We start from the raw sequence: 18276 nt of genomic DNA on the forward strand, positions 1-18276 counted from the left end.
TTTCTTCATCATTCAATTTTTTTTATTTTTTAGATTTAATCTTTATTATTTTTATTGTTACTTATTTTATTTAAAATAATTTATGAAATGTTAATTATTATTATTTTAATTTCTTCATCATTCAATTTTTTTTTATTTTTTAGATATGATCTTTATTATTTTGATTATTATTTATTTTATTTGAGATAATTTATGAAATTATATATATATTTTTTAATTTCATTCTCATTCAACTTTTTAATTTGTAAGATTTGTTCCTCATTATTTTAATAAACTTGAAAAAATAAAATATTAATAAGTTATTTTTCAGCTCATTTTCCATGACATAATCAAACGCTGAAAAGTGTTTTCCAATTTATTTTCCATTACATTACCAAATATCAAAAAATAATTCACTTTTCAAAAGAAAAATACTTTCCAGCAAACAAACAGACTTTAATATTTTAGTCTTTTAAATATTTGAAAAACATATAGAAAAACTATCAATCTTAAACCAAAGTCAAGTCACTAATACTATATATATATATATATATATATATATTAAAAAAACAAAAGGGTGATGATTTTAGCTTTGAATGAGAAACCAATCTTTTATGCACATGGAGAAACTTGAAAGATGGGCTAAAAGCCATACAGAGAGAAGATTAAAAACTACTTTTTATATATATATATATATGATTTAAAGTAAGGTATGGTCCTAGCTAGATCTGGCCCTCTTTCCATGTGCTAAATGTTTACATGTCTTCTTCGAGCCTTTTTCATGTTTTAAAGTGTGCATATCTTCGCATGCATGTACATGTTTTTTTCTTTTTTTAATCCAGTGACGTGGAGTTAACACTCCATTTTTACTGGAAATTAATGTATTTTTTGTTTTTTTAATTAATATGAGTATTTGAGTCAGCTTGTGTGTATCTTAATTAATTTTATAGATCCTAAAATTAATAATTATATAAATTTTCAGTAACCCTAAAATTCATAAGACTTGAATTGATGATATCTGTGGAACAAATTCAGTACTAATTGAGCTATACCCGGTTCTGTTTTCTGTTTTGTAACAAGAAGGAAATTAACACAGGTGAGCTATATGCTTCTTTCTAAAAGGTACACCACTCTCCTGCTATTAGCTCTTGAACAATTTAAACTATTCAATGTAATTAATTCTAAATAAATTTTAAAGATTTGATTAGAGCCATTGTTTTACTGATCAGCTAGGTCTCCATCCGATGAAAACGTGTTTAAGCATATGACTGTGTCAGCAAAAAAACAAAAAAGTGAATGAAAACATAACTTCGGTTAACAGATTATTAAAATTTTAAATTTATTTATGAACAAATATTTACATCAAATGATTTATTCAAATATTTACACAGGAGGTCGAGCGAGAGCCTTTTACCTTGCTTTTTTTTTTTAAAAAAAGAAAGGTTATATATATGATTAATTAATGCGCTCCATTGCCCTTTAAAAAAAAAAAAAAAAAAACTCTGAAGACGTGAACCAATCTTCTAACATGGAACCCAGAGAATGGAAGCTCTGTGATCTCATCATAAGTAAAGTAATGGTGAAAGAGGGGGATGGTGAATTTCCCTTGTGATAATACCATTATATATCAATCCACACACACTGCAACAGGTATAATCTCCTTCCATCTCCACCTCCAGCCTGCGAATCAATGGACGGGGAAGGGCCAGGAATAATGATGTTACGTGATTCAAATCTGTCTTCAACATGACCGTGGAGTGGCACACATGGTGTTTTGAGGTGTCGGCGGGCTTGGCAGCATCATCTGTGAAGGGCGACGAGAGGGGCTGTGGCATGGCAATCATAGCAGCAGTTACACTGTCGGTGGTGAAGCAGTTAAGAGGGCCAGCGCCGTGGGATGTGCCAATTTACTCACAGTAAAGAAACTGCGCCTTTGTTTTCAAGAAATTAGGAGATTTTACGACTTTTGCATTAAATCCAACACGTGCTCCAAAATCCAACATGCTTAGATAATAAGCCCCTCATAACGGATAAAAGAGAGAGTCCGAAATATTAATTAATCATAAAGAACGAAAAAAGAAAAGGATTGGGGTGAGAGAGGCTCGAACTCTCGACCTCAGGATAACTCAGAAGCTATGAGACCTACGCGCTAGCCAACTGCGCCACCACCCCTTTGCGGTAGACCCTTCTCTATCTTCATATTGAATAAAGTAAAGAACAGTGCGCATCAAGTTAATATGATAGGGCTTGGAACAGGCTTACACAAGTTTTTATTACTTTTTAGTTCCTTCCTGCATTTTGAGAGAAAATCACCGGAAAAAGAAAAAAAATGAAAGACTCGGGCCAACACCAAATATAAATTTTGATATTAATGGGTTCAATTTATGAAAAAAAATAAAAATAAATGGAGTGACTTAGTCCTTTAACAATATTAGAAAAACTAGATTGGAGCCCATAAAATTTTTTATTTGATTTTTTTTTTATTTTTAAAGCAATTAGAGGGTTTTTTTGATTGAAAATAGGTTCAAGAGATTTTTTTTAAAATAAAAACAAGTTAAAAAATGAGTTTTGAACCCTAAAACTCGAGCTCTGCTTTTCTAGTTGCTAAACATGACCAGAAAATATAATAGTAAACAACATATTATCTATTCTATTTAAAAAATATTTGAATAAATAAAATGTTGTTCACTCTTTTTTATTTTAAACAAGAGAAGATAAAGGATAGGCCTGAATGCACCTAGATGTTACGTTAGGACGCAGACGGAGAGTGTGGCTTTTTAGACCCAACAATACTTAAGCTTTTTTCTAAGGACCCCTCACTTTTTTTCTTCTATTTGTAATTAATAAGTTATTTTAAATAAAATTATCTTTTAAAAAAATTATTAGGATGATATTTAAAAAGTTACATATTTTTGTTTTCATAATTTATAAATAAGATTATATATTTTATAGTAATATTAGTGATTGTTAGATGAATAATTATTTATGAATATGATATACACAAGTTTTTTAAAACTTTGCTTATGATTATTCACTAAAAATCGTGACATATATATATTTTTTAAATTATAACTTGTTTTTCAGATTAAATTATAACTAAAAATCGTGACATATTAAAAATTAAAAATATATGTTTTTTGTTTTTTTTGTGTGGATTCTATTAAAAAAAACTCAACAATACTTCACTGCACTTCCATCTCAAACACACCTGAAGATGACGTGTGCAGGTGAAGGAAATCAAAGGGATATCATCATATTCAATTGGATCTGCCCCAAATTGAATTCAACTCGGTTTCAACTCGGTTTACAACAACAAAAATAGAAGGAAACAAAAATTCCGAAGGTAAAGTTTGCAAGAGAGGAAAGGAATATGAGAGAGTAAAGATGAGGAAGAAGGGAGGAAAGATAAAGGGGCTTTTGCTGGCGAAATACAAGTGCAACATATAACAAACAAGCACTTATTGTACAAACACAAATAAAAAGATTGATTTTGAAGGGGCAGCCGTGCAAAGAGAGAAAAGGAAGTGGGTTTTTTCTTTTCTTTTCTTACATCCCAAACAAAAACCAAATCGAACCCAGTTAAATTTTAAAATTTTCAACCATGATGAGTTAATTTTTATTGATATTCTTGATATTTTGATTTTTTTTCTCGCCCCTACAGTTATATTAAAATGATTGATCCTCCTTTAAGCTGTTGCAATTATTCACAAACAAGTAAGTTGCTGAAAGAGATTGAACAGTTTAAGTTATTTGAAGACAAGAAAAACGTGCCCAACTTTCATGCCAGAAAAATGCAGAGCTTGAGGAATCAAATTTGGTGATGAAACACAAGCGAGCATCAAATCAATGAATTAATACAAAATGAGTGTTGTTTTAATGTAACTTTTTTCTGTATATATCGATTAGCTGAGTATATCATGTAACAGCAACACAGCTTTCGCCTGACAGGTTCGTCAGTCTGCTAAATTTGAGAATGTTAGCTGACGATAGAGTAGAGCCTTGTCGTCATCATCATCGAAATCAATGCTCTCATTGTTTCCATTCTTCATGTCTATTTCGGTTCTTTCCTCTCCATCCGGTCCGTTTGTTTCTGAAACATTCAATCGAGTGTGTTCTTCTCTCAAAGGAGAATCATCTGCCTCTAATTGTTGCATTTCTAATTCTATCAAAGCAGTCATCCTTGCCCTATCCCGGTCTCTTGGGTACGTGCAATAGAGGAATGAGTAGATGAAGCAACATAATGCCATTGGAATGCCAATTGCTGTGTAGAGTGCCTTTGCAAGCGATGCAGCATTTTCTCGGTCTGTTATCACTTTGACATTGTCTAATGATTTTTTGGGAGTTTCATAACCATAAACATGCTGAGCCAAAATCCCTACTGTAGGGGGAGCAAATGAAGATAGCACAGATTCAAATGATCGATCCAAAGCATAGACGCTCGCTCGAGATTTCTGTGGGACTATCTCTGCAAATATTGGACTATAACACCAGTTATATATATAATATAATAAAAATTAGACGTGGGAATATATACTCTAACTTCATTATCTAATGCTTCAAGGGATCATTCCCCATGACTTCACAGCACATGAACAATACCAGGTAGTTTATGCAGCAGCGGAAGACATGCTACTGGATGCAACATTAGGGGTTTGAATGCTTAAAGAGAAATTTGTCATCAAGATCCAGACCATAATTCTTTGCAGTTCTTAGCCATATAACAATATATATTTCTTTATTTTAATGACGATTGTATGCACAACAGAAAAACATAAAATCAATAGAAGTGGAAAAACTAGTTGAAGATTGCGCTAGACAGCTCCATTAAATACATCTTTTCTTCTATTAATAATATCAGCAGTGTGAAATTTGTAGATGGCTGTCGAAACCATGACAGAGAAGTAGTTAATTCTAAGCAGTTTAAACCTGACTACCCAAGGTGGTGATGAAAAAAAGCTAAGGTTACATAATGGAATTGGGTTTCTGCAAATTAAATAATATCTTCACGAGTTGTATTATCAAATGCTAATTGCAAACTGGATTTTTGTATCTACCGATCTACACTCGTGGCCTCTAGAACGTATTAGTCAAAATCATAACTATTCTCCATAAGGATTGATGCTAATCATATTGACGTTATACGTTATGGACTAGAAAAATAAGGAAAAATTCAAAGAATTTCTGAGGTGTCAAACTAGTTTTTTTTTATGAAAACATACATATCTTTTAATTCAATCCTTCGATATTACTCATATTTTTTCAAAATATTCCACAAGCCCAACCCAATTCTATAAAGAACTAACTTGATGTAACTAGCTAAATGAGAAAGCCTTTAAATTAGACTTATAAGATTTTTTTTTCATCATCATCATCATCCTACTTATTTTCAGATTCTTTTCATAATTAGGATACATAATTTTACTTTGTATAGGGTTATTTAATTAGGTTGATTCCAAACATCATTTAAATAGTTTGTATGTAATTTTTAAGAAGATATTATTATTATTGTTGTTATTGTTGTTGATGAAGAATCCATAACTTATCCAAACAAAGTTCTCTATGAAGAAATGAAAGTTCGACTAGGGAGAGAAGGTAGAAAAATACTTTGTTTCAATTAAAGAAAAGTAGAGGTGTTTAAAAAAACCGACCAACCGATTAAACCGAAAAAATTGGAAAAAAAATAACCGAAAAAACCAAACCGATAGAAAAAACTGAATAAACCGATTAAAAAACAAGAAAAATCACCCGGTTCGGTTCAGTTCCGGTTTAAAAAAAGCTTAAACCGATTGAACCGGACTAAATCAAACCGGTTTAATTGAACCTAAAATAGAGGTATAAAAAGAAACATTCTAAACCTAAATATCCTAACCCTATGTTTCCAGCCCCCCCTCCCTTTACCCATTCTCTTTTTCCAGCCGCCCCCCTTCTATTTCCCCCCGCTTCATGTACTCTCACATCTTGTTAAGGTTCCTTTCTTGTCTTTCACAGCTCTGGATCCCACTCTTTCACCTCTCCAATTCTCATACTTTATCCAAACAGCTCTCAATTGGCTTTTCCCTTTCCCCCATTTCAAGCCCCCATTTCAAGCCGCCCCACCCATCCCTCCCTCCCTCCTCTTTGTGCTCTTCTCTCTCATATGTTAACATTAAATCTTTGGTTTATTTTATGGTCACTTCTCCTATAAGTGAGTCGAGCCTTATACCATGCCGCTCATCTCTTGAAAAAAGATCGTTGGCCTAACGTGACAGGCTTTAGCGAACAAGCAGGTCAAACCGGTTCTTATTAGAATCTCGTTGATTGAGACGCTTATTGTGAGTGGCAAATCAGCCTCTTGTTCTCTGGTTTATTTCATGGTTGCCTTGCAAGAATGGAAGTAGCAAAAACATTTTGGTTTTTCTGATTTTTAATGTTAGAAAACCAATCCGAACCGAACAAAACCGGTTCGGTTTGAACCGGTTCTCAGTTCGGTTCGGGTTATATTAACCAGGAATGCTATTTTCCGGTTCGGTTGAATTTTTTGGTTAAAACCGGACCGAACTGGACCGTGAACACCCCTAAAGAAAAGTTAAGCATCTCTTAAATTTTAGCACTTTTAAATTTTGACAAACTGTTTGAGGTTGAATGTGATGCTTATAATGTAGGGATTATAATTGTATTGTTTCAAGAGAGAAGAGACTCGTGCATTCTAAACTATTTTTAGGACTATGAGGAAATGAAAGCATTACCTGATAAGCAAGGGATTTGTGCTCTATTATGTGATCATGAGGCATTGAAATTCCCATATACATATAATTGAATTAGTAATGATATGCATGTGAGATGCGTGATTTACTTACAACAGTTCCTAATCAAAATCTAGAGTCTAAAATAGGATTGCCAATGCTTTAAGTAGAAAGATAACCTTGTTAGTTAACTTAAAATGAGAGATTACTAGATTTGATTGTTTGGAATAATTGTAGAGCATGATGATAATTTTAATGAATTGAGGGAAAGAATCAAAACATGCTCATTGATGATTTCCAAATTTATGATAGGTTTATGATGCTAGGTTAACAACTTTGCATTTCTTATTTTTTTTTAGTTTAACGTGGATGTCCGGGTCAGCTTGCGCGCACCTCGACTGATCCCACGGGCCCTGAAGTTAACGACCATGTAAGCCTCCAGTGGCCATCATATGAGCAACCACAAGGCTCGAACCTGAGACCACAGAGAGAGCAAACCTCTTGGTCTCAAACTCTTACCACTGGGCCACCATCTAGATGGTTACTTTGCATTTCTTATCTTCATTACAAAAGAAGGTGATTCAGGATTTGCATGGAGAAAACTTAGATAGTCACTTAGAATGAGAGGAATATTGTTGTTGTCAATAACATATATTATTAACCTCAATTGAAATGGGATATTAGTAAGTTTATGTAAAATTGCTATATTTGATAAATTGCCAAAGGGCAAGCATGAATACTATTTTACATATGCCTTCAACTATTCCTAAAAATATATGGGATGGCTTGTCTATGAATTTTATACTTAGATTACCCTATACATAAAGGAAAATGGATTATGTATTTTTTATAGTTAAAATGTTCCCAAAGATGACATATTTAATCCCTTATAATAAGACCAACAACGCTTTTAGTATTGCTCGACTTATCTTCTAAAAGGTAGTTCATTTGTATAAAGGGGCGAAGACCTGTTCATCGAGACAAAAGTTTTATGACCACTTTTGACAGATATTGTGGAAAATGTATGATTAATCCTTGAATTTTAATAGCACAACACATCCCAATTAAATGGAAAAATAGAGTCGGCAACAGGTAAATCACCATTCAAAATTATGTATATGTTGTGTCCCAAGCATATACTTGATCTTGTACTAGTTTAGAAGGGTGGTGGTTATAGCATTGTTGTCGAGACGATGATTGCGAATGCATACACTATACGGGTTGAGATGAGACATAAGTTACAACAAATCAATGCCAAGTACAAGGATGTTGTTGATAAACAACATCATGCTAAATTGTTCAAGAAAGGAGATAAGGCGATGGTGTTTCTACACAGAGAGATTTCTAGTTGGGACCATATAACAAGCTATAGAAGAAGAAATATGATCCTTACAACATAATAAGGGTATTCTAATGAACAAGATAAAAGGACAGTTTATGTTGTCAATTTGCCAAAAAATATGGATATTCCTACGACTTTCAATGTTTTTGACATTTATCCTAATTATGATGATGAGCCACTATATTCAAATTTAGATGTTGACTCAAGGTTGAGTCTTTTTGAAGTAAAGGAGAATGACATGGAATGTTTCTGATGGAAACAAACAAATTTTTAATACGATTATTGGATTGTGCTCAAATTTTGCTAAAATGTTTTACAAACCTAGTTCTATAATGGATGAGCTTGCTGTAACTAGGCGAGATAGAAAAGATCCTGAAATTAAAAATAGAAGATACTTTTTTAATCCATTATTTTCCTAGTGATTTTTGTATTCTTTACTTAATTAGGATTAAGAATTCTATTTGATTTAATTTTATTTAACTAAATTGGTTCCAATCACTATTTAAAGTTTATATGTAATTTTTCAAAAGAGATTATTATTATTGAATTCAGAATTTATGAAAGGAGGGTTTTTTCTACGATTTAGAGCTATAATTTAGAGTTTGAGATACCCTGATTTTCCATCTTTCACTACGCTGCTTCAATTATAAACTTGGACGTTGACATATTTGAAACCATGTTTGTGCAGATATCTTATTTCAATACCATGTTATCAGTTGATTGTAACTCTCTAGGATGAAAAAAGCAAATGCTGTTGGTAGTCGAACATGAAAATCAAGGTAGATGATGAGTTGAAATGCATACTTGTTTGTAGCTGGACCATTCCAGGATACGCAAAATCCCATGATGAACAAGACCAGACCATGGATGAATGTTGTCGATGGATCATCAGGCAATACAAGAAGCAAAACTGCTGCCAATGGTATGGCTGAACCAGAGCTTATCTGTGACAGAAATATCCTCCCAGAATTGGGAAAGCGTTTAGCTAGGACATCCCCCATCTTTCCTCCAAACAGGCCACCAAGAGAGCCAGCAACTACAAAAAGAGTCATGAGAAATGCTGTTTTTTCATGGGAGAAGCCAATGAGCTCCAACCACATTGGAGCGAATGATAAAGCTGACCAAGGAAAGGATCCAGATACACCTTGAGCCACAATTATTTGGAATGATGGAATTTTTATAACTGACTTTGCTTCTTTCATCAGATACTTCACCTCTGAGATAAAAGACTTGGGAGATTGGTCTTTAGCTCTGCTATTAGTATCAGAAAAGCGTGGATCGTTAGCAAAAAGGCGGACCATAATACCAACAATTACACTAATTATTCCAACCAGATGAAAAGCAACTCTCCAGCCAGGTATTCCCATGAATGTTCTTGAGGCTATTAGAACTGAACAGAGCCCTCCGATAATGGAACCAAGGTTTCCTGTCAGCTGTAGCCATCCAAATGCCATGCCACGATTGCTTTCATCAGTTGAATCAGCGACAAGGGACTGAATGGCAGGTGTGACTATGGCCAGTCCAATCCCATTTAGACCTCTTGAAACCGCTACCTGATAACCAAATGCGAGAAAATTAAATCAGGCAAGAGGTCATGCCATGAAAAGCAGGGGTTCTTCTTTTATGATTATCCATCCAGGAGACTCAAACCACCAAAAATAGCAAGCTTCCTATTCTCAAGAGTGTTTTTTCTTGTTTCTTCCAAGTTCAGTTACAAAGTATATAACCTGCCGAAAAGATTCCTGATAAAAGTATCCAATTTAACCACAAGGACTCGCTTTTCAAACCAGAAAATTGTTCAGCTTACCTTCATAGTCTTCTTATTTCTGCATAACAAATGAAAGAATGCAGCATAACACTTCAACATCTCTAATAAAGACTTCAAAACTATGACTACTTCATTTTTCTTTCATAGAGAACTTTCTCCAACAAATGCTTCTTGATGCCAATCATATTATTCATACCAAAATTCTAGTCGTAATAATGAAGGTCTTGAACAAGAAATGTAATAATACTTCTGACTAGCTTCCTTCACTACATTTCTCACAGAAAAATAGCATTTTTACTAGTCTAATATCAGTATTCGTAGAACCATACCCATGATTGAATCACAATTTCAACACTGCTCAAGAAATTTCTTAATCCAGGTCATTACTCACCTTAAGATAGGACAGTCATAGTGTAAGTTGAACCTGCAATTTATGGCTGGTGTTGAACCTGCAATCTATGGCTGGTGTTGTGGTAATAGGCCAATAGCCATATTTATTCATCAAAGGTTTGAACTAGTGTAAAAGAAGGATGACATCCATGGAATACAAACCCAATTTCCTCATTTTATCTGGAAAAATCCTATATTCCTAGTAATATAGCAATTAAATGGACTAATCCAGGCAGCCCAGCAATTCACATATTCAACTATTCTTCTGCAAAGTATAACAAACCAGCCTCACCAAGAAATTCATTAGAACCTATCAATAGATCCTCTAATAAAATCATGAAAAATAACCCAAAATGAAGAATCTGTAACAGAGACCGCACCGACAAAACTAGAAAAAAAGGGGGGCATTCAAATTTACAACAAAGACTAAAGCTTCAAAACTACGACAACTTACAAATCTTGAAAAAAGAGAGAAACAACACAAATAGAGGGACTCAAAGTCTCAAACCTCTAAGAAAGTAGAAGAAATGGCAACGAGGAAAGTGGCGGCTGCCCAAAGAAAAGCACCAAGAGCAATAACATGGGCACGATTATGATGCACAGCAAGGTATGCAGCTAGTGGATAACAAGAAGACTGAACAATGGATCGAAACAAAGTTAATGAACCCAAACCAGTGGGGTCAGTATGTAAAGCTGCACCAACTTCCTTGTACACTCCTGGTAACAATGACTCATCAGCTCTCTCCATAATCCCTGCTAGATTCACTAGCACTAATGTCAGAGTCTCTTGTTTCATCGTTGAAGTTTCTCTGAAATCAGAGTCCTCTGTATTTTGGAACCGAAGAAAACAGAGGATCCTCTGTTTAGAGAGAAAGAAGAGTTGACTTCGTGGATTGATAATTTGATACAGGGGGGGATTTGATCTCTGAAGTATCAAGTTATGTTCTTTTTATTAAAGGAAAAGAAGGACCGGAGGGGAGCAGAGTCCACCAATCAGCATTCAGAGGTCAAGACAAGAATTTTGGGATCCTGCGTGGAATCCTCAAGAAAAATCAATGTCTGATAGCCACTCGAGCCTTATTACCATTTTTGCCTTTAGTTATAACCCTTTTCCTCAAGTCTATATTGGATATTTTTATGCCTATTTTTCTTTATTTCCCTCTTGATCTGATCTTCAAATATTTCTCAGAAATTAAATTTTAATTAAGCATTTACAAGGAAAAGCATATGTCATTCTTGATCTTGCACCGTATTAAATTCTGAAAACCCAAAACTTCCATCAGAGATCATCGCATCAGACGAGAGGACGAATAGAATTCTCACAGGTAATGTCATGCGCCGTCTATTCAAATTCAAAGCAGTGGTTGTTTACTTGTTTGCCGTGTGGCGATTTCGTCAACGTTCCAGACTATATTCTTGTATTTAAATAAGATTTCAACTTTGTCATACAGATGGTTTTAATTTGGTACATTTCCAGTCAACAACATTCCAATTAATTTTATTTTTGTAATAAACATGATCACAAAAGAGAGTTTCCCTTGATCATGTAAACGATTGAAAGTGTTAAATAATGGTGTCATTTTTCAAGATTGTTAGGAAATATAGTTGAAGTTATTTTTAATTTTTTTTAAAAAAATACATTAAATTAATATTTTTTATTTTTTAAAATTTATTTTTAACATTAATATATAAAAACTATCTACAAATATCAAAAATATTAATTAAAAAAAAGGTCAAAATTTACTAAAACTCAGTGCAAATAAATCCTCAAACAGGCACTACATACCACTAATCATACCAGTCTCCTAATCTGAGGATGTTAGTTTACTTGAAAGTAGAGCCTTGTCGTCGCTATCATCATCGAAATCCAACCTATCGATTTTTCCATATTCTACATCAGTTTCTGATGTTTCCTTTCCATCAAGTTCAAGCCCTTTTGATTCTGAAAGATGTAGTTGAGAGTATTCTTCTCCGAAAGGACAATCCTGTGCCTCTACTTGTTGCATTTCTGATTCTATCAACGCATTCATCTTTGCCCGCTCCCGGTCTCTTGGATACGACCAGTAGAGGAAGGAGTAGATGAAAACACATATTGACATTGGAATGACAAATGACATGAAGAGTGCCTTGGCAAGTGATTCAGCATTTTCTCTATCTGTTTCAACTTTGACAGAATCCGATGATGTTTTGGGAACTTTGTAGCCATATAAGCGCTGAGCCAAAATGCCAACTATTGGGGGAGCAAAAGAAGACAGTACGGACTCAAATGAATTATCCAAAGCATAGATTGTTGTTCGAGATCTCTCTGGCACTATCTCTGCAAATATTGGACTGTGCAAACAATATGTCAGACAATTCAGATTCATTAAACATCGTTTCTGTTTGTAATATCGTTTCTTTATGCATCGAACTAGTAGGGAACTAGATTGGCCATCAATGCTACTTCACAGCATGCTGTATTGCACTTTAAAAAACATAAGCCGGCATATGTTTTACGCTGCTCTAGGCACCTGGAGCAGCAGAACATACTCGAATGCTCACAAGGAAATGTCATTCGTGAAAACTGGAACTTATCAAGTGCCACGCTTAGGGTAATTGCTGTTCAAGTGCTTGCAGCAGGAATAATTTGTGAGACGTACCAATGAATTTAGCATAATCGCGATATAAGGCCAGCATAATCCCTGACGCTTGCAAATTGCAAGCTTTGAGATTAATGTTTACACGAGGGTCCTTTTCAAGCCATCAAAGTTTTCTACAAGTTTTAAGAAAAAAATTTACAATCTTAATCTAATGAAGGTGAAGGAAGATTTACGTTAAATATCATTTTGCAAGAAATTGGGAAATCCTTTGGCTAAAGCTGCTCTGGGGCAAGAACCTAGTCCACTACGAAGATCAATGTGTTATGGTTTGTGACTAGTCATCTTTTATAGTAACGGGTGTCCTGTTTCAACAGCAACTAACAGTTGATGACAACTCCCTCGTGTGCATGTCATGTGTACTACTTAGATGGATCAATGAGAAGCCACGGTTTCTTCTATGCTTTTGATTCTCCTCATTTTACACCCCTTCAAATCCTAAGGCAAGAAAGCCATAATAAAAAGAAAAAGAAAGAGAAACATTCTTTAAGTGAAATAGGAATACATACTTGTTTGTAGCTGGAGCATTCCAGGATGTGCAGAGTCCCATGGTGAAAAAGACCAGACCATGCATGAATGCTGTTGATGGATCATATGGCAACACCAGAAGCAAAATCCCTGCTAAAGGAATGCTTGAACCAGCACTTATCTGTGATAGCATTATTCTCCCAGAATTAGGCAAGCGTTTAGCAAGGATATCCCCCATTCTTCCTCCAAACAGACTACCGAATGAACCACCGATTACAAAAATGTTCAGGAGGGATGCTGTTTGTTTATGAGAGAATCCAATAAGCTCTAACCACATAGGAGCGAATGATAAACCAGACCAAGGAAATGTTCCAGAGACACCTTGAGCAACAAGTATTTGGAAGGTTGGTATTTTTACAACTGACTTCGCATCTTTGATCAGGTCCTTGAACTCTGAAATAAAAGTCTGAGGAGTTTTATCTTTAGCTCTACCATCAGTATCGGAGAAGTGTGGATCCTTGGCAAAGAGATAGACCAAAACACCAACTATTACACTTATTATTCCAACCAAATGGAAAGAAACTCTCCAACCAGCTATCCCCATGAACGATGTTGTGGCTAGTAGTACCGAACAGAGATTTCCAATGATGGAGCCAAGGTTTCCTGTTAGCTGGAGCCATCCAAATGCCATACCGCGATTGCTTTCATCTGTCGAATCGGCAACAAGAGACTGAATGGCAGGTATGACTAGGGCAAGTCCGATCCCATTTAGACCTCTTGAAATTGCCACCTAATTAATTGATCAGATGCAAAATTAAGCACTAGACGTTCAAAGAAATACATGAGTTATCTATCACTGTTATCTGCACAGAATAAAAAGCACCAATCTCCTTAAAGAGTTGGCAACAAATTCAGCTCTTTCTCATCAAATTCTCCAATAAGCACCATCATTTTGAACTTATATTAATTATCCATTCCTTCTAATAACAGCGTGGCTCGACAAAAGAGTTCATAGCACTTCAGATTTCCATGTACTGCTATCAAACATGAATCTATTGCAATCTAATAGAGCCACCAAATTAACCATTTGGGATTATGTGTGACCCATCAAATGATATGTCCACTTTCCAACATTCTAGGAAGTGTTGATAGGTTCTGATCCTCTGTTGATAAAAGCCTTTACGTAGAGTGAAAATATCGTACAGTGGCATTCCTTTAGTGGAATAATTGTACAAATCCAATGTCCTAAAAAAATATCACGAGATGCTAGCAAGTGATGCAACAAGAAAGAGTCTCCGAATCTAAATGCTACATCGTTTTCCCAAACAAGCACGTAAAGATTTCACCTAAGAAGGCATTAACTCATAAACCCCATTTTACAGACCAACCCTTTTGCTGGAGCTAGATCTTCTCATGTAACCATAAAAGCACATCAAAATGGGTTTCTTAGAATCGCAACTAAGATATCCAGAACAACTATAAAATGTCGCTCAAAAAAGAAAGATAAAAGAGCCAAATAAAAATCTCCACATAAAGAGATAGAGAGAGATCAAGAGGAACCTGTAAAAATGTAGAGGATATGGCAACAAGGAAGGTGGCAGCAGCCCAAAGAAAAGCACCAAGAGCAATGACATGGGCACGATTATGATGCACAGCAAGGTAAGCTGCTAATGGGTAGCAAGAAGACTGAACTACTGATCTAAACAAAGTGAGTGAACCCAGCCCAGTTGGGTCTGTATGTAGAGCTGCACCAACTTCTTTATACACTCCTGGCAACAAAGACTCATCAGCTCTCTGCATAATCCCCGCAAAATTCACCAGTACCAATGTCAGTGTCTCTTGTTTCATTTTCGAAGTCTTTATCAAAGCAAGATGCTCTATTTTATTTCCAAAAATAGACCATCCGATTTCTCTTTTTCCCTTTTTAGCAAGTACTATGAGAAAAAAAGGGACATGACCATGTAGCCCTATGATGGACCAGACAACAGCTGGGATTTCCGGACATGAAACAGCAAACTTCCCACGAAGCCACTGTTATGGAAAAGAGCTTCTGTGATGTTGAGCAACTTGGTTGTTGCTAGCTGTAGATGTGATGTAGTGCAAGGGTTGTGCACAGGTTGTAATAGTAAAATAATCAGATCTATCGAGTGAATCTAAAGACAGTCAACAAGTTGTGCATGTGCTTTAAAGGGCATCGCACAAGCTGTATATTAGTTTAATTTGCTTGTGTTATGGGGAAGATACATCATGTCATTATAAAAACATTCAATCTGTCTGTATAGCAGGCCTCTTGATTTTATAAATGGAGTCGTGGATGCCTCCCCTATTTCTTGGAGGAAAATTTCTTCGATTTGTGAAGATATTTCATCGGATTTATCATATATTCATCGTATTTCATCAATTCAATGCAGTTGAACTGGATTATAAATGAACCATGGTGAATTTTTACCCTACAGACAGAGACTATATTGCTTTCAATCCAATCAAATTCTGCAGTCTTTCATAGTGGCTCCGAGAGGAAAGGACGAGAATAGGAGTGGGAGACGGTCTTTATTGTTTAAGAGCAGAAAACTCATACCAAACTCGAGTGGAAAGCACAGCCAAAATTGATGTCGTCTTCGAGTGCTATTCTTTATCTTTCTAGAAATTAGAGAGTAAGAAGTTGCTTTCATCTACAAATTGAATTATTTTTTAATGATTGTGACATATAATTGGAGAGATAGTTTAATTGTTGAAGTTTTGAATTTGTTTTTTTAGTTATTATGAGTTTAAATTATTTTAGAATTATTAAAAATTAAAATATATAAAATTAATTTAAATATACAAACTAGTACCTCATTAATTAAAAAAGAGAGGAAAAAAAATAAAATGAATGGCTATGAATCCTTCTTTGTACTAGAAAGTAGAGCCTCAGGTTGTAATTGATGGTACATAATTTTTTTTAATGCGTTGCCGTTTGGGCCACATGGCCCAAGTGGTAACACTTTTGCTGCGTTTTATTTTTCTTTAACCCGTCCATTGTATTTTTCAAAGAGTGTTGTTTTCTTTTAAACTTTTCTGATTGTTAATCAATAAAAAAAAATTTAGTTAAAAAAAATTGATTTGATTTTTAAAAAAGTGTATTTTTTTATTTTATACGAAAAATACTTTTTAGAAGTTGTGAAAAATTTAAAAATATCATATTATTTACTGATTATATTAAATTTGATCTTCAAACTTTTGATTGTTATATATATATATATATATATACACTTACTGTTTTGAATATTTATTTTTCAATTTCATCTCTTAGAATTTAATTTTTATATTAATTTTAGCTTTTATTTTTATAATTGTTATTTTCTTTTTCTTTATCATTTTTTAATTGAAATTTTTTATCTATTAAATTTGGTCCTTATTCTTTTTATTGTTACTTATTTTATTTGAAATAATTTATGAAATATTAATTATTTTAATTTTAATTTCTTAGTTTCTTTATTTTTTTTATTTTTTAGATTTGATCTCTATTATTTTGATTATTATTTATTTTATTTGAGATAATTTATGAAATTATATTTTTTTCAATTTCATTCTTATTCAACTTTTTAATTTGTAAGATTTGTTCCTCATTATTTTAATAAACTTGAAAAAAATAAAATATTAATAAGTTATTTTCCAGCTCATTTTCCATGACATAACCAAATATTGAAAAGTGTTTTCCAACTTATTTTTTTTTACACTACTAAACATCGAAAAATAATTCACTTTCCTGAAATTTACTTTCCAAAAGAAAACTACTTTCCAACAAATAAATGAGATCTATTTTTCATTACACTACTAAATATTGAAAAATAATTCACTCTCTAAAAAAAATTATTTTTCAGTAAACAAATAGGGTAAAGTTTTGAGAAAATAAAATGCACCAGCTTGGCGCGTTGCCTACGTATACAATTTCTTCATGGTTGATATATTTTATTTTTTGACAAATTCTTTGCAAAATACAAAGTTTTTAGGCAGGTGGAGTGCTATATTGTTTTACCAATAATCTTAGTGATACCGCTTACAATTTGTTTTTTAATAAACACTCTTTTTCTTGATTAATGATATTTTTTAAGATGAACCGACGTGATGAAAGTCTTTAAACATCTTAGATTACTAAATAAAAAAAAGAGGTCGACACAAGTTAATATTTCCTTATATTTAATATTTCACTTTCATCCGTATACTTTTTTCCATTTCTCTCATATAAATTAATGAATTTATTTTTCAAGCAAACTCCTAATCAAGCCCAGCAAAACTGATATCCAAGCCCATAATCAAACCCACATATTCTGGCAAAGCATGGAAATCCTATCATTCTGTGTGAAGTTTTTTTTTTCCCCCGATAATTATGATTTATCCTTGCGTCTTTCAGTGGTAAAACAGTTTGGTTAAAACCTTTCTTACTTATTATGGAGCAGTATGAGAGCTAATTTGACGTTTATCCCTTGTCTTCGCACACATCTTTGCTTGTATTTTTCTCAACTTCAAAGTGTCATCTTGTTTTGTAATGAAAAAAATGACTCGCGAAGAAAAAAAGCCTAAAAAGACGAGGCCTTAATTTGAAGTTTTCATCTTTTTGTTGTGAATTTATTTTTAATATAAGAATTGAATTTTTTATTTTTATTTTGATATATATAGCTTGTAAATTTTAAAATATCTTCCTGCATAATTGGTTTTTAAGACTCGAAGAATTTTTTTAGTAATTTACCTTGAACAAAGAAAAGGAATAAAAAAAAACTCAAAACTAGCAAGTAAAAAATAAAACAATACTTGGATGAATGAGTTCATTCCCACTGTAGCTTTAGAATCCGAGAGTCTTGAAACCGATAATTATTTTCTCTTACAACTTACCAAATATATATTAATTTCTAATTAAGAATGAATCCAAATTCTATACATAGTGGGTTGCAGTCGACATTAACGGTTGATTCTTTGATGTTTTACTTCTTA

General features: G+C 33.6%; 2 protein-coding genes and 1 non-coding gene across 7 annotated transcripts; all 3 read right to left on the minus strand.

Moving 5' to 3' along the window:
• Window positions 1–2066: 2066 nt before the first annotated feature.
• On the minus strand, window positions 2067–2151 carry TRNAM-CAU (transfer RNA methionine (anticodon CAU)). The gene is given in 2 exon segments: window positions 2067–2102; window positions 2114–2151. It is a non-coding gene; the product is annotated as a tRNA-Met (tRNA).
• A 1641-nt stretch (window positions 2152–3792) lies between these two features.
• On the minus strand, window positions 3793–11478 carry LOC133673470 (uncharacterized). Of its 5 annotated transcripts, XM_062094300.1 has the most exons (4): window positions 10710–10845; window positions 9851–9869; window positions 8848–9596; window positions 3793–4458 (listed from the first exon to the last, which is right to left on the minus strand). In XM_062094300.1, the coding sequence occupies exons 2-4, from the start codon at window positions 9854–9856 to the stop codon at window positions 3933–3935; spliced, it is 1281 nt and encodes a 426-aa protein (XP_061950284.1). In that variant the 5' UTR covers window positions 9857–9869; window positions 10710–10845; the 3' UTR covers window positions 3793–3932. The 5 variants fall into 5 exon arrangements, with proteins under 5 accessions (XP_061950284.1, XP_061950283.1, XP_061950285.1 ...); XM_062094299.1 differs by lacking the exon at window positions 9851–9869 and having other exon boundaries at window positions 10710–11467; XM_062094301.1 differs by lacking the exons at window positions 9851–9869; window positions 10710–10845 and adding an exon at window positions 10203–10703.
• A 444-nt stretch (window positions 11479–11922) lies between these two features.
• LOC133672840 (uncharacterized) lies at window positions 11923–15438 on the minus strand. Its single transcript, XM_062093380.1, has 3 exons — window positions 14866–15438; window positions 13347–14095; window positions 11923–12532 (listed from the first exon to the last, which is right to left on the minus strand). Exons 1-3 carry the CDS (start codon window positions 15151–15153, stop codon window positions 12007–12009), a joined length of 1563 nt encoding a protein of 520 aa, XP_061949364.1. The 5' UTR covers window positions 15154–15438; the 3' UTR covers window positions 11923–12006.
• Window positions 15439–18276: the final 2838 nt, after the last annotated feature.

Source organism: Populus nigra, chromosome 14 (genome assembly GCF_951802175.1).
Source record: "Populus nigra chromosome 14, ddPopNigr1.1, whole genome shotgun sequence".
In the NCBI taxonomy this organism is placed as follows: domain Eukaryota; kingdom Viridiplantae; phylum Streptophyta; class Magnoliopsida; order Malpighiales; family Salicaceae; genus Populus; species Populus nigra.